Consider the following 16,798-nt stretch of genomic DNA (forward strand, 5'->3'; position numbering starts at 1 on the left):
ATTAAATACAGAAGGTTTGGCAAACCACCCAAATGTCCCCATCTTCTGTGCAGAAAATCAATACCATCAGCATTTGGAGAAAATAAGTATCAAGGAAACTTTTCTCATGCTAAAGTTTCAGATATGCCTAGATCTATATCTTATCCTTGGTGTTGAGGTGGAAATTAAGGTTAGAGCCAAATCCCAGAAAAACAAATACTATATTATTACACACTAAGACACTATGCACTAATACTGTATTACTACACACTAAGTTTAGGTATTCCTGTCTCTTTTAGACTGAGCTATGAAGAAAAGTTTTTATCAATTTGTGGTGGTGAAATCACACAAGTGTGTCAGAAGTCACTGTTCAACCATGATATCAAACCAAATGAAGCTGTGTGCATTAATACTTCAGAATTAGTTCATATTGTTATATATCCACTGAAAATGAGGATGGGGAAGTTCCCTGATGTTTTAGCTGGGCATTTTTTTATATATAAAAAGAAAATAACTTCAATTCATCCCAGTAGGTGACTATGTTTTGCTTCACATTATATTTTAAAAATTAATTAATATGAAGAATTGTCTTCTTGCTGAATGTCTGAAGTGATTTACAATTGATGGCTGATGAACATGACGTAATATCACCAGTACGGCAATGGTGCCAGTGGCATTGGTGCAAAACTGGACTCTGAGGTTACATTTACTTTTAGACGATAACAAGGAAATTCACATTCAAGTTTAGTAGAGTCTTCTTTCCTTCATATCTATAAACATACTAACGAAAACTGCTTCCCTGTAGTTAGTAATAACAACAGTGAAAAATATAATGCAAATTATTGTCTCAACAATATTTTTTAACTACATTTTGCCTCTCTTGCCTCTTCTTTGCTCTGCGTCTTTTAAAACTCTGGTATGCCAATGTAAAGAAATAATACTTTTCCCTATTACCTCTCCTACACTTTTGTGAACAGCAATTCATAGGAAGGTATGGCTGTGAATTCTACAATAGGCGCCTGAACTTTCCCGATGCTGACAATAACCCTTCATTGACTAGGAACACATACAAGGTTCTGTTAGGAAAAACCCTAGCCAAACTTGCATCTAAGACTTAAAGATATGATGAATTAAACCAAACAAATAATAAAACTCCAACTTCAGGCATATTATATAGAGATTTTTAAAAGGTAACTTGAATTCATTTTCACTTCCTTCTTGCAAAGTTTTCATGCAACAAGTCCAAGCATCCTGACCTCAAGAAGGGAATTTTTTAATCAGTGCTATTTAGAAAACTATAGGAAGGCTTCATATTATTTTTTTTTTTCATAATGCAAAAGTCAGGTCTTGGAGGGAAATGGTGAAAAACAAAGTCACATGTTTAAAGAGACAGGATAGAGACAGGGTTTGGTTCAACAGGAAAACACCTAAATGAAGGCATCTAGGTGCTTGGAGTCTAAGTTTCTATTATTGGTAATATACACCCAGGGCACATTCAATTGTCCTATCATACACAGCTGTTGTCAGCTGACATGCCCTAGGGTATGCTGGACAGCAGTCTGGAGATAGGAAATGTGGCATAAGACCTATGGGAATGCCGTGCACTGCTGATCGGTGGTAGGGACCAGCTGGTGTGAGGTTGAATCAAGCTCTTAATCAACATGTTTCACATAGAGGACCACAGGTAGCACTAGACCCTTATATTTGGGAGCAGAGTGGTGTGGGAGATCAACACCTGGGACAGTAGGCTCTGTCACTAGGTGCACAGCTTCAGGTGCTTTGATTTTGAACTGAATTATACCCTGCTGTCTATACTTGCCTGCCATCTTGTCAGCCTTGAAGTATAATTTCTGTGATAACTACTAAGATTCACTGCAGCCACCACTAAAATATGCTTGTAGAAGATATAGACATTTTAACATGCTTTCTTTCCTAATTCACATCGTTACAGGCTCATCAGGTGCCTCCAGCACCACACACACAGTGACCATATTATAGCTTTCAGTTATTTCTTTGGTAAGGCTTACCAAACAAATAGCACTTCCACAGCTATTAATTTCTTTTATAGTAGGAGGCCTTCACTCTCTTTACATAAAATAGCTTCTGTCCAGCTTTCTTTGTTTTATGAAAGACGCCCAGACATTTGTTTTGATAACAGAAAACTCCATCCATATTGGGCATGGCCTGAATTTCAGAACAGGCACTTGAATCCTTGGCTTGCCTCACCATTAGAGCCAAGGCACATGGTGTTTAATGTGCTTTAGATGTGTGTAGTTTCTGTTAAGGTCTGTGACTGTGTACATAAAGAGTGGTTATTCTGTTTCTAACATATATCAATGTATCTTCATTCACTAACTTGGGCTGCCCATGGGAAACTTGTTTGAGGCAAAGAACATGGCTTGTGATGAATCTGATTTTGCAAGAGAACTCACCAGAGACTTTGCCATTTCATATTCTTCCTAACTCAACTACAGCTAAAAGTAAGAAACGTGTTCAGAGATGCTCAAATTCTGTTATAACATATGTTGGGTAAATAAATCACTTGAATGCTATTGGCAAATATTAAAAAATATGAAGTGATTCATTGTTGGGTTGCAGCTACTTGGATTCTCAACATCTGCTGCTGCTAGTGAACTTTGGCTACATAATTAATGTTATTAAATGCTTATTCTGTCCAAGACCGAAAAAAGCTACTACATCCTAGTACAATTTAAATCTATCATCTGAATTTTGAGCTGAAATACATTATTTATGAGCAGCAATGCCTATTGTCTCAACTTTAAAATTGAAAATTACATAATGATTGAATCACACATAGAATAACAGATTTTTAAAATCTTGTTTCCACCAAAAAGCTTATTGTAAAGCTGGGTAATACAAAATTATAGTTATTTCCAGCACAAAAACAAGTTCTCAAAAAAACAGTGAGAAACTATTCTAAAAATGTTTACTGCCATAAGGCAAAACTCTGCTTTACAACAAATGTTTAGTTATGCCTATCTCAGTGATTTTAATGGGCTTTTTATTAATTTATTGGGTGGGAGTTGTTCAATAATCACATAAAAACACTAGTCTTTTATCTCATTGCTTCTTTTTGTTTGTATCAAGGTCAGGTTTAGCAGAGGAAATGATCAATGAAATAATAGCTTACTCAGTATAGATTTTTTTGGACTACAGAAATTGGAATGTCTTAAAAGGAAAGAGGAAGAAACAGAGATCAGAAGATATTCATGGCAACATGCACCCAAACCTCTGTTCCTAGTGGAATAAGAATATAGAAACGGGTAAACAAAATACAGAGAATACTAAAAGGCAGTGTACATGCAGATACACAGATGTACAGAACCTATATAAAACAGACGTTTTATATAACAGCAAACTATGTCATGCTCCATTTCTCTTTGAAGAGACGAAGACACCACCATGGTTTGATTGATTTTGAAGGCTTTACACTTCTGAGCAGATTTGTAAGAAGCAAAAGATAGTTGACAAAGCAAGACCTCCACACAACAACGCTTGAAGTTTAACAGACACTGCAGACAAGTAGGACTAAGTATGTGCAGCAGAAGAAAGGATATATCATGTCATTACAGATCCCACAAAAAAATGGAAGAAAACTCCAGCTGACTCTGTTTCATAAAGACTCATCGACCTTTCAAATGCAGTGAAGAGTCTGGGGGCATTTTAAACTTTCTGTTTGTAATTCTCTAAGCAAGCAGATTTCACCAAGCTATTTTTATGACTGCCCAAGAGTTGCTGGTTCCCAGGGTGCCAGCAATTAACCATGAAGTGCTTTTGGAAAAGATCTGATCAGGAGCAACTGTTATTCTCTCATATTTCCATTGAGCTACACTTTACCTTAGAGTGTAACTCTCCTGCTTGTGAACTTTAATTTTGTCTTAGAATCTAAGTTATTAATAATTTTTATTAAAAAAAAAAGAAAGTGAAGAATGAATGAGCTGTTTTCATGAGGTATTTTTTAAAGGTAGAACTTTTTCTTTCCCTTATGTACGAATAACCTACACTATGCTTTTTTCCTCTGGCAAAATGCCTGTTCACTCAAGGCGATGCAGTGAAGCTATGCAATGAGATACACACTCTGACTAGAACATCCCAGCTAGTATAGTAGCATTAGCTTTGCTTTACTTTTAATTTACTTCTTTATGAACTGGTTCAACTAAAACTAATCTGTGTATGTAGTATTTAATTTCAGTTGGCAAAAACTGCAAAAACCTCTGGTCCACTGGCATTTCCCCAGTTTGAATATATGATTTATTTCTGCCCTGAAACAATTTGTTTAATCCTCTGCTGTTACAGAGTGTGTTAGAATAAAGGTTAATGATGAATATGTCTCCTCTGAGGCTTCCATTATTGAAATGCACTCAAGCATGCATTCATACTTGATTACATTAAAAGATGTTTGACTTACGTTCTGTTTTCCCACTATGTTATCAAAAGGAAGTTCAGGGCTCCAGGATCCTTCAGTAAATGTTGCTCCACTGTTTCTTCTGTCAGAGGAGCTGACAGCCTCTTTTACAATATCTTCAGGCAAAGTCAACAGACTCTCCTCAGGTTGTTTAATTAAATAAGTCTCGATGTTATGTTTCCTCAAGAATTCATTACGCTCTTTACCGTGCCCTTCTTCAACTTTATAGTCCCCATTCAGGCAGTCCAGAGTGGCTTTGGAGATGTGAATTCTCCTGTGTGAGTGAAATAAATAAGTAGTAGCAAATACTGACTGTGCACTGATACACATAGGTAAAAAGGAGTTTATGACCTCTGTATCATTTTTAATATTATGGAAAAATAGAAGGTTTTCTATTGTATATGATGATTTCTATAAGGAAAATTAAATAATGTAATCAACAAGCATGAGCTTCATTTGGGGCAAATACTCTCAAGACTTTTTCACATCAATAGGATCTCATGAATGCACAAATTCCTATCACAGGAAAATCTTTGGTATTCACACGTGATATTTTTGCTTACAGTAGTAGCTTAATGGCAGACCGTCCTGAGTAAAATGCTATTCATAGTGAATTAAAATTACCACTTACAGTGAGAGGAAAATATATGGTATGCATTAGAGCAGTTTATGTGAAGCTCTTTAATTTCCTTCAGCTACCTGAAGTAGCTTAGACAGTTGAAATTAATGGTCTGATTGCATCTGAAGTGAATTAGGGGAATAGGGAAATTATACAAAGGCAAGTAAGGTGATAATTTCTAGTAAGACTAAACAATGAGTTCAGAAAGCTTTTGCAAAAGTAAAGTTGAATTAAAGAGATAATGACTTTAACAAAGCCCAAATTTTGAAAAAACATGCTAGTCCTTTGGATGTCAACCAACCAAACCTGCGAGGTCTTTCTTATTTCTAAGAAATATTCAAATTCCTACATGTAGAATAAATTGCAGACACCTCTAAAAAACATCCATATGGTTAGCCATTCTACACTTTATACTGCAGCATCATAAATGCAGTAAAAGGAGGTCTTCATTAGACATTTATCTAACTCAAGCAAATAGAAGTAGTGACTCTATTAAAATTGGTTCTTTTTTTCAGAGTTTGGATGCATGGCACTTCCTGAAAGTCAGACTTGCAGACAGATTCCTAAAACTCAGTGTCAGCTAAAATTCTTGGCCATTTCTTGATGACACATGTTGAGTCATGTTTCTCCATCAACACAAATTAGATTATCTCCATTTAAGGAAATAGTCCTCGCACGGCCCTTGGGAACTTTCTTCTGGAATTTGAAGGATGCCACTAAGAGTTCAATTGCATAAAATAGTGGTTGAGTAAAAGGCCATAAGTGCACATACGATGTGCATATATTGCCAGAAAATAATGTGCTGGTTGTCTTTAAGCAGTGTGAAATGCCCAGGAGTATCAGAATTTCACACAAACTAGGCCAATGTGGAGTATTAAATATCAGTATTTAATTAAAAGCTCAAGAACTTGTATCTCAGCCATTTTGTAACATGGTCTCACCTTCCCTCTGAAGTCAATTCATGCTGTATACAGCTTTCTCTGTCTGAAGTCATGCTGTTATAATGTCCACAGAGGTTAGTTCTCTTCTGTAGTCAAATGTCAGTAAAACTGACAACAAAAAACAGTAAAAATGTTGCTTAAATATAAGCAACTTTTGTCCTGGACTTTAAAAACAGAGTGCATGACCTCTCAGAAAGATAACGCATATCATAGCTGTTAGAAACCCAAATAGGGAAAATTGATTTAAGTGCAGTATTAATTAAACAAAACAAAAAAAAAAAAAGCAAAGAAGATAGGCTGAGAAAGTTGGGGCTGTTCAGCTTGAAGAAGAGAAGGCTGCGTGGAGACCTCATAGCAGCCTTCCAGTATCTGAAGGGGGCCTACAAGGATGCTGGGGAGGGACTTTTCATTAGGGACTGTAGTGACAGGACAAGAGGTAACGGGTTCAAACTTAAACAGGGGAAGTTTAGATTGGATCTAAGGAAGAAATTCTTTACTGTGAGGGTGGTGAGGCACTGGAATGGGTTGCCCAGGGAAGTTGTGAATGCTCCATCCCTGGCAATGCCCAAGGCCAGGTTGGACAGAGCCTTGGGTGACATGGTTTAGTGTGAGGTGTCCCTGCCCATGTCAGGGGGGTTGGAACTGGATGATCTTAAGGCCCTTTCCAACCCTAACTATTCTATGATTCTAAGAAAGAAAAAGAAAGTAACACCTTAGATGCCAGGGTGACTATCTTTGTGCTGAGTTTCAACTATTATAATTATGGAAGATTGCATTATAAAGTCCTGAAATACGGATTTTATAATGGAAATGATAACAGCTTTAATTAGAATGTGGATCTGGCTATCAATGTAATACTCTTAAATAGATCAAATATTAATAAACTTCTGGTACATTAAAAATATTTTCTAGTTTCACCTTTTGTACAGCTTGCTTAAAGAAACTTAGAGTGTATAATGGAGAGATGTCTTTCTAATTTTATGCAAAAACTGTAAATTGTGAACCTGAGATTGAAATAAAAGTATAACCTGTCTTGCTGTTGAAAATATATCAGGTCCAAAGCTTTAGATGACACCTTGTCATTGAGACATAGTGGAAAACTGATAATTAGCTACATTTTGTGCAAATTCAATACCACAGGTTAATTAATACCTAGATATACTGCATGAAAAGTATTAGAAGATGGGTCCCTGGCAGAAGAATGTCTCTGAAATAATACTGTAGGATCTTACATAGTTTTCCTCTCAGGTATTGAGGACACTTTTTTCCCCTCAGAGAACCAGAAATGATTACTTTTACCCTGTGCTCCCCAGTGCCTCCTTCCACAATAGTTGAGCTGCCTTCTTATGCTCATTCATTCAGGGCAATCTGTCCCTGCACGACCCATGCTTAAGAGGTCCTAGGGCAATATGCAACCATCAAGGGGAAGAGCTGAGCCTCTTCTTTACTGCCCCCATACTATGAATCTGTGCCCCATCCTGGGCAAACAAGTTGCCTCCCTCTGCTGTACACTCAGGAAAGGACTGTATTTCATGCTGTGGGAGCAGGATCACTTATAACCCCAGAGCAGCTTATCTGATGACACAGGAAAAGAGTGCAGCTCTGGGAATGGGCATGATCTCAGTATTGTGGCAAGCAGAGGGATTTGAATGCTGGCAGCAGGGAGAAGAAAAGAGGGGCTGAAATCAACTTAACTGCTACATTAAGTCTCTGCTGCACACTAGGAAAGCCTGATGTAAATCATGGTTTTGAAAGACTTAGTGAATTGCTGTCACATACAGGCTTTGTTCTGTTGGCAAACTGATATGTAGGAGTGGAAATAATTCTGCTCCAATAGACTGCAGCCTAGCCAGACATTTTATCAACAGCAAGGTGGTACATTCTCTGGGTTATTCATTAATAGCCATATTACTTGCCTGCATTAACAGCTATAATGTTAACAAAGCAGACTGCAACCTTTTTCATTCATCTGGGGCTAAGATGTGGGATAAAGCATCAGGGAAAGAATATTCTTTCTGCAATTTTATACACTGGTGACATATAGAGAGTCTAGATGTTTTCAGAGCATGAAATGCTTCGTTTTCTGCTGATTCTAAGAGTATGTGTTGATATAAAGATCTACTATAGGGAACGGGGGAAGGGTAATGCATTTGCAAATACAATATAAAGCAAATATCTTTCTAACTTCCTGGAAATGACAGCTATGACAGATCCTGCTGTTTGTGTAGGAAGTACAGCACATGACTCAGATTTGATGACTTCAAACCTCGCTTACTCAAGATGACAGCATCACTTAGATTTTTTTCTGCATAATGATGTTTGCTGCTATTGCTCTTATGTTCCATGGCCAAAAATTGAATTTTGCTGCATCTTTCATCAATGGATGGGGGAACTGGAAGTGAACAGAGGATTCCTGCAACCACTACTGTTGCTTCAAATTTAGGATTTACAGATTCCAGACTACTGTGAGATCTGGGCCATGCCAGTCAGAAATAACTCTATCTTCCTGGTGAATCAGCTACCTCAGATAAAGAAAGACTAGGCAGCTCCACAGAAAACCATGTATTTTCACATACAGACAGGTTGACATAAATGTCTCAAAACATCTTCCAAAGCATCAAATTGTTAAAAAGACTTCCTAGAGAACCAGAGATGGCCATAACATCTTGTTATTAGTGTAACAACCTATGAAAACATTCTACCCACACTTTGTGCTCATGAAATAATAAAAATTACCGTCTAGTGCCTCACAGCAGCATTTTCATGCACAGGATGAAAGAATGAAGCCTGGAAAAACCCAGGAATATTCAACATCTAACTAAGAAATTTGGACTCTGAGTTATAGTTGATGAGATAATATAAGACAGTTAATCATTTGGCAAGGTTTTGCCAACGCAATACTGTGTTGGCAGTGTTTTCTCACTGTTGGAAATACATGTTACCTTACCCAGGAATTCCACCTGACTCGAGTTTGTTTGCGATATCCACGTCCCATGACCAGACATCAAACTGCCACTTCCGCAGGCCCAGCACTCCACACAGAACCGATCCCGAATGTATACCTATTCTCATGTCTATGTCATGCTTCGTTCTTGACCTAACATATCTGTTAAACAGAACAAGAAAGAAAAAAAGACCAGACTTATGAGAGTAGATGTCACATTTTTTTCATATCTTTTAGAAAATGGTACGATGAAAAATAAAGTGTCAATTTGTTATTAAGTACATCTTAGTCTGTAAAATGAAGTTATAGATTTCTAGGTAACAAAGTACGGGTTCTGATAAAATGACTCTAAAAGCCAGATTATCATTAAGTGCTTAATTGCATACATGGTTCAGTGGCACACATATTCTTTCTAGCAGAAAGGTAGCGACAGGGAGAGGGAAGGATGTCTGGGTGAAAGGATTTAGTTGAACTCACAGAGTCCTTTAGCTTGAAATTACACAAAAACATTCAAAAACATTACAGAAACTATTACCATCAAACCTGCATATATTTTTATATTCTTTTGTACTTTTTGGAATAATTTTCAATATTTCAAAAATATTTCTTTATTGACTGAAATTTTCCAGCATTACTCTTTGTCCAAAGGTGAATTATTTTCTACAGATTTGGCCAGAACACCGTTTGCTCTGTTGTGATAATGTTGCCACTCTATAATCAGTTTCTTCCTTTCTGTGTGATGTCAAAGACCATTTCACCTCTCAAAAGTAAACACATGTGGGCATATTTGTTAACACTCTCAGAAAAGGGACGTTGTCACAGCACTATTTTCAATTAATATGTCTATTGATTATAAAGGGAATTTTACTGTGTTAAAATAGTACCTTCCTCTATTGATATGAGCCACAGGCACTTTCACAGCCATAGGCACTTTAGCAGTACCTTAGACCAAGGACTGCTTCTTCCACATCAGTATTGACATAGCTCAGCACATCACTGTGGGAAGCTCACAACTAAAATAATTGAGCTGTATCCATTGAGATGACAAAGAGAGCACTTACCCGGTTTTGCCTGTGTGACAACAATTATTTTTACCAGCAATACAGTAGAGCTAGTGTTCATTAATATTTGAATAACATGCTCAAGACGGGAAATGTGCGTTGCTACTATTGGTCTACAACAAGGTTGCTGTTTCTCTGTAAAGAGTTCCAGTTCTGCAGTCACTGAAGTCAATAGGAGCACAGCAAGATCACACAACAGAGAAGGTAAAGAATAACCAGCTCTATTACACAATTCTGAGGCTAACTACCCGTGCCTTGGGTGCTTCAGTCGTGATTTTGGCAGACTTTAGAGGGGAAAAGGGTAAATTGCTTACTGAATACTTGGCCTTTCATTGTTGCAATGGGACATCAATTCAGCTCATGAGGAAAACACAACATGATAGTTTTAAAATGGAGAGAAACAAATACTATAAAAATGTGAGGAAATGAAAATAAGAAATTCAACTTTATTACCCTTTCCTGCATATTCAAAACCTTGGAGAAAAGCATGTGCATGATAAGTCCCAATGCAGTCATTAGCCTACAACAAGATCTGTTCATCATATCAGTAAGCTAACGTGTTTCAGATATCTAAATAGAAGAGATTTTAAAAAGTTAATCATAAAATAATAACAAAGCTTTGAGAAGGGATTTATTTGCTAAACTATCTGCTATGATAAACTGATTTTATAGTTTTCATTTACAAATTTCTGTACTGTTTTGCAAGCAAGAGGGCTTGGAATAACAGCATCAAACAGCTACCTGTCTCTGGAAGACGGGATGAGGAAACAACTCTTCCACACTGAATTAGTGCCTTAAATGTTGTGAGAACAGCTGAGAGAAGTGAGAACACTGTAATTTGTAATGTGTTTTGAAGATTTTATACATATGCTACAAAAATATCTAAACTAACACTTACTCAGTTCTGGGCCCCTTACTACAAGAAACACATTGAAGTACTGGAGTGGGTTCAGAAAAGGGCAATGAAGATGGTGAAGGGCCTGGAGCACAAGTCTTATGAGGAATGGCTGAGGGACCTGGGATTGTTTAGCCTGGAGAAGAGAAGGCTCAGGGAGAGCCTTATTGCTCTCTCCAACTGCCTGAAAGGAGGTTGTGAGGTAGGGGTCAATCTCTTCTCCCAGGTAATCAGTGACAGGGCAAGAGGCAATGGCCTCAAGTTGCACCATAGGAGGTTTAGATTGGGTATTAGGGAAAAGGTCTTCACTGAAAGGATAGTCAGGCGTTGGAACAGGCTGCCCAGTGCAGTGGTAGAGTCACCGTCCCTGGAAGTGTTCAAAAACCATGTAGATGAAACCCATAGTCATATAGTTTAGCGGTGGTCTTGACAGTCCTGAAGAAACAGTTGGACTTAATGATCTTAAAGGTCTTTTCCAACCTGGTTGATTCTACGATTCTATAGTAACTGTCAGAGGAATTATCACACAACTTCCCACAGGATCGTTTCCCTAATCTGCTTTTTTGCTTTGTTCAGACTAAGATAATTATTTCTCATTTTATGTCTGATTTCTTTATCTTGAAATAAAAGCTAATTGGATACAGAGGAATAATTGAGCAAAAAGCTTTTAATTGAAAAATGCACACATAGAATATATTTATGTATTATTTCTCTCCATTTATACACACACACACATTCATTAAACCAATTTAGATTTTTAAGCATTATAATATTTAATTAATAAATACTAATAAATACTAATATTTAATAATGGACAAATACTAGCATTAAGCAATCATCATTGGCTTTGAACTTAACAAGTCCAAATGCCAGATGAAGTAACAATGGGCACAACTATAAACTGGGAGATGACTGGCTGGAGAGTTCAAAGGTTCAATGAGGGGGTTCAGACTTGGCATTAGGAAGCATTTCCTTACTGGGAGGGTGGTCAAACACTGAAACAGGCTTCCCAGAGAAGCATTCAGTGCCCCAAGCATGTCAGTGATTAAAAGTGTTCAACAAGGATTGCTGGATTTTAACTTTTTCCCTGTCATAAAAATACTATGTTCTGAAAAGGCTTTGGCATCCTCAATCAGCCACATAGGACTTCTGTATTGGTCCAAAACCACACATCGGTGTGCTGTTCACACTGCTTCCTGCATGACACTGCAGACTCTGCTCAAGGTCCTAATCCCCTTGCCTGATTTGTTGTCTTTCACAGCCTCCCAGCAACTTCTTCCTGTATGCTGCTCAGGTGATATTTGACCTCAGCTCTTCATCTGCAGTCGGTGTGGATTTGGCTACTTGCCTGCATCGTTTGACTGAAGGCTGTTCTCTTTTTCTGTGCTGTGTTGCTGGTGCACCTGCAGGGTCCTGTCTTCACATCCTTCTCTTACTTGCCCTTCACAGCAATGTGCTCTTATGTTGGTAGGTAGGAAACTAATTGCATGAGGGGACCTGACTGCATAGAGCCACGGGTAGTCTGAGATATATTTAAACAGGCTCTGTTCAGAGCATGAATCAAAGCACAACAGTGTCCTAGTCTTGGTCCCATTGCTTTATTATTTGCAATGCAAGATTGAGAACAAAGCTGTTCAGAACCTGTTTGTGGAGACATTAGTTTTCACTAAGTTTTTATTGTAAGGTTTTAAATTAAATCAAGAATAAATGGCTGTAGTTTAAAAGTAATGTGATCGATTGGTACGTAAAAAGTCATGGAAGTATTATTTTTCTTTAAAATTTGGAGTAATGTAGGGTGAAATAAATTTTGGATTTATGTATAGAAAGGAACTTCATCATGGTCAAATCCAGCTCCCTAACAGTCAGATTACCACTTACTTTAGGTCTTTATATACTGCTATAGGAAAAAATCAATTTAAAAAGTTTAAACAACAAACCCTCAGTCATCTTCATCAATACAGGTAATTCTCATTTATTCAGAAAAAAACTTCCCATAAGTAATAGCATACTACATACTGAAAAAAAGAAAGAGCGTTTATTTTGCATGAGCTCATGTGTTCTACTTGAGTTCTTCTGTCTCTGAAATTTATTTAACTATCAATGAAATTTCTAATTAAAAACAATGCATTTTTTTCAACTGGTCTACAGGCAAAAAGCTCATACATGAAGCTGCATTACTGGTGATCTATAAAGCAGCCCTGTTTAGCTCACAAGCTGTCAAATATCCAGGATGAAGAAATTGTGACTGATGATATTCATGCCACTCATCTCATTTCAGTCAAGTCAGTGATAAAAAATTCATTGATTTTAATTGGATCTTGACATTTCCTTTTGGTCATCATTCTTTGATGGGTGTTTTATTTTTGTGCCGTTAATCAGAGGCTTCCCTATTTGCATGTAAAAGGTGAGCCAGAAGTCAGAAATCTGTTTTTCAGTCTTCTGTAGCTGCCAAAAATCTGAATGCCCTGGAATTCACACCTTGCAGGTTCAGATATTGACACATTGGCTACATCTGTGCTGCCCAGTTTAACTGTGCAAGGTTCTGTCTATGCTTCAAGATACTTAAACCAGCCTCAGAATGTTTTTATTTCCTAATTCAACTAGCTCTCTCACAGCCTGTTCCCAGGTTCAGCAGTTTGCATGTGACAAAGACTGTTTCCCATTGGCAACTTGAATGCAATTGCCTGGTTTTGGAAGCAAGAAAGAGTACAGAAGAAGAGAGTTGGCCAGTCTGTGCCAATTTTCCTTGGTGACAGCTAAACATTCCCTAGGACTTTTTGATTTACCCATCAAGACATAGCTACTGTCACTGAGGCAGATGTAATAGGAAAGTCTATGTATTCCGGTTGAAGTAAATAAGGGTCTTAGCTAACCCTGCTAAGCAAAAAATTGGACTAGTGATCTCCTGACGTCTCCCTTCTAACTGAACTGCCCTATGACCCTAAGGTTTAATTACATAGAGAACTTTTTTTGTTAGACTCAACAAGATTGTGGAATTTTCCTAAATGAACTCAAATGCTTTTTGGTGCTAACATGAGGGAGTAGTAAATGTTCTTTTTGGTGTGACTTTGGGAACTGTGTCATGCTTGCGAAGGATTACATCCATTATTTTTAAAAAAACTGGGAAACAGGATGCTTTGAACTACTGAAGAGTTCAAAGAATACAGCTCAGGTAATACAACTCACAGGATATAATACTTTGTAGAAGGACTTTACACAGTGCTGAATTTACAATTTAAAGTAGATATTATCCCAAGACGCCAGTTTAAATAACTCCAGGGTGAGTTTACCTTGGAATTAAGCTGTATTCCAATGTCAGTAGAAACTATTATCTGGAGAAGTTTCATATCATCAGACATATCATTAGTATAACTGACTTGCTCTGAGTTCAGGCACTATAGAAACATGGACAGAGTTAAACGACTGTTGTATTCCTGTTTCTTATGTCTGTCTTCTCTGAAGGGCAGGAAACTAATATAGCACAAGGGACTACAAGCAATATTATCGAAAGTCTGCTTTTTCATTTGAAAACTACGTTATAAAATGCTATACGCCTCCTATGCCATCTTGCCAATATAGTTTTGATTTTATTTGATGGCACATTCAAAGAAGAGAGGTCTCAGAGGTACACAGACCTATTAATCTCTACCCAGTACAATTCATTTAGCCACCCAGCAGCAAAACCGGGGATAGATATACTGTCCTGATACAGTCTGTTCATTCACAGTCAGGGGCTGAAATAGGCAAGTGGAGGTGACAATGTGATCAAGTTCCAGTGTAAAACCTATTCAGTGTGTTGCCTGTCTGAAAAGCACTGGCTGAACTTGTGAATATCTTGCAACACTCCTTTCCACCTCCATACATAAATGAATCATAGAATTGTAGAATGGTTTGTATTGAAAGGGACCTTAACGATCATCTACTTCCAACCTCCTTGCCATGAGCAGGGACATCTTTTATAAGACCAGGTTGCTTAAATGAAGGCAAGCAATAGTTTTGATTTTTGAAGCATTACTCTTTCTTCTGTGAATCAGGAATCATTCCATCATGGGCTGAACCTTGTACATTATAGAAGAAATAATCTGTGCAAGGAATCCAGAACTTGCTCAATTATATTATTATATAATTAAATAATGATTTATGAATCATGGAACATGAAAGCAATTCCTGACTGTTTCACTGCCTAAGTAACTTCTTTAACAAGAATAGATCACTTAATCTTTTCCTTTTTTTAATATCCAACAGATGAATTTAAAAGCAGGGGTTTATGTTAAAGGCAGGAAACCGGCAAGGTCAGTCAGTGAGATTACTTGAAATAATTGTAGGGTTTTGGGGTTTTTTTTGGTTGCTTGGCTTTTTAAAATTTATTATTTTATTATTTTCTCCTTTGTTTTGGATTAGGCTTTTTCTTTAGTTTCCTTCTTTTTTTCCTCTCACTCATGACTTGATGTAAATATTAATAGTTAATTACAGAGTTTTAATGAAGACAAGCTGCTATCTTATTTATGCAGTTTATCTTACATTGTATGCTGGGACTATTTTGTCTGTCAAGATAACTACCTTTTCAGCTAGTATTTTAATGGGAAATAATCCAAGGGATGAAACCACACAGAACTCCTTGATTTACCAAAGAAATGTACCAGTACAAAGGTTTGTTTTAATTTCCACTGTTCTGTGGATTGTTGTGGCATCTCCATCATTATACCATGTTGCCTTGAGGAGCTGGACCTCACACAGTCTCCCTCACCTCCTCTTTTCCCAGTCACAGAGATTTTAGAAACAAGGTCATTTGAGAAGGTAGCATTATCTCTGATACCCATTTAGCCTGGGTGATAATTGTTAAAACGAAACATTATCATCTGATGACTAAACATTCCACTAATATCTCATTTCTATCAGCTGTCAGTACAAACAGGCATTAATACAACAAAATAGAGTGCAGAAAGAGTTACGCTGCATGCGAAGAGATATGAGAACCAGCTGAATAAATGAACCCCTTGTGAAAGGCTTGTTCTTTTTATTTTAATTTGTATTTCCAACTGCAGCTAAAGAAAGTTTATAGGAGGTTGGGTTTTGCGAGACAGACGGAGTTAGCATTCTTGCTCATGCACAAACGTGCTAGGGCAAAGCTTTCTTGTTTTACAGTAAATACCAGATTTCATGGAACTTCCATGGCTGGAAGTTGCATTTCAATTGTACTCAATGGTTAAGGGAGCAAGGCATAAGAAGAAAAAGTAAACAAAAAGTGTAATAACACTTGTAATAAGTAATAAAAAGTGCAATAACAATAATAGCTTTTCTTTTATAGAATTTGTAACAAGATATGGTGATGCCAAAAATCATTACAGGGAAAATAACAATCTTGGATTGTTTTGTTGAGTTCTGATCAGTTCTGTACATCTGCAAAGAAGCGGAGCAGCAAGACTGAGATCTAGACTCTTGGTGTATAAGATCTAGTTGTAGAGTCTCAATTAACAACAAATTGACACTTCAGTTGTGTGGATATGAGCTGTATGAAAACATTCAGAAGTCGCTTGTGAGTTAATCTGTCTATGCAGACTTATTTTACATTTTGTGTAATGAAGAGACTTGACATTCTTGTTCAATTCCTACTGACCATGCAGTCACCAAGATTAAAATGAACGCTCAGTAATGGTACCCTAAGACTGTAGATTTTTGGATACAGCTTCACCAGAAGTGTTGGTACAGGTCCATGCAATATTGCCAACTGCCTGTTGTCAGTGGGTGAACAGGAGTCTCAGAGGATTTGCAGGAGAAAATATGGTCTGCCTAATTTAAAACTTCCTTCTACATTAATTGCATAAAGAACTTAAGCCAGTACAAGAATCAGGAATTTAAAAAAGTACTTGGATTGCTTTCCATGATTGAGGTGCCTAAATTCCAATTATAGGTGGGATATTGTAGCATAAATC

At 37.2% G+C, this 16,798-nt stretch overlaps 1 protein-coding gene across 1 annotated transcript in view; it reads right to left on the bottom strand.

Moving 5' to 3' along the window:
• ADCY8 (adenylate cyclase 8) overlaps positions 1–16,798 on the bottom strand; it is a gene marked incomplete at its 3' end in the record, with an annotated part of 125,025 nt that overhangs the window by 41,441 nt on the left and 66,786 nt on the right. Inside the window, exons 6-7 of the mRNA XM_080610335.1 lie at positions 8,913–9,071; positions 4,409–4,679 (exon numbers count right to left, since the gene is read on the bottom strand). Of these exons, the coding sequence (XP_080466461.1) occupies positions 4,409–4,679; positions 8,913–9,071 (430 nt within the window). The remainder of the gene's footprint in view (positions 1–4,408; positions 4,680–8,912; positions 9,072–16,798) is intronic.

The sequence above is a fragment of the Psittacula echo genome, assembly GCF_963264785.1.
Source record: "Psittacula echo genome assembly, chromosome: 2".
In the NCBI taxonomy this organism is placed as follows: Eukaryota; Metazoa; Chordata; class Aves; order Psittaciformes; family Psittacidae; genus Psittacula; species Psittacula echo.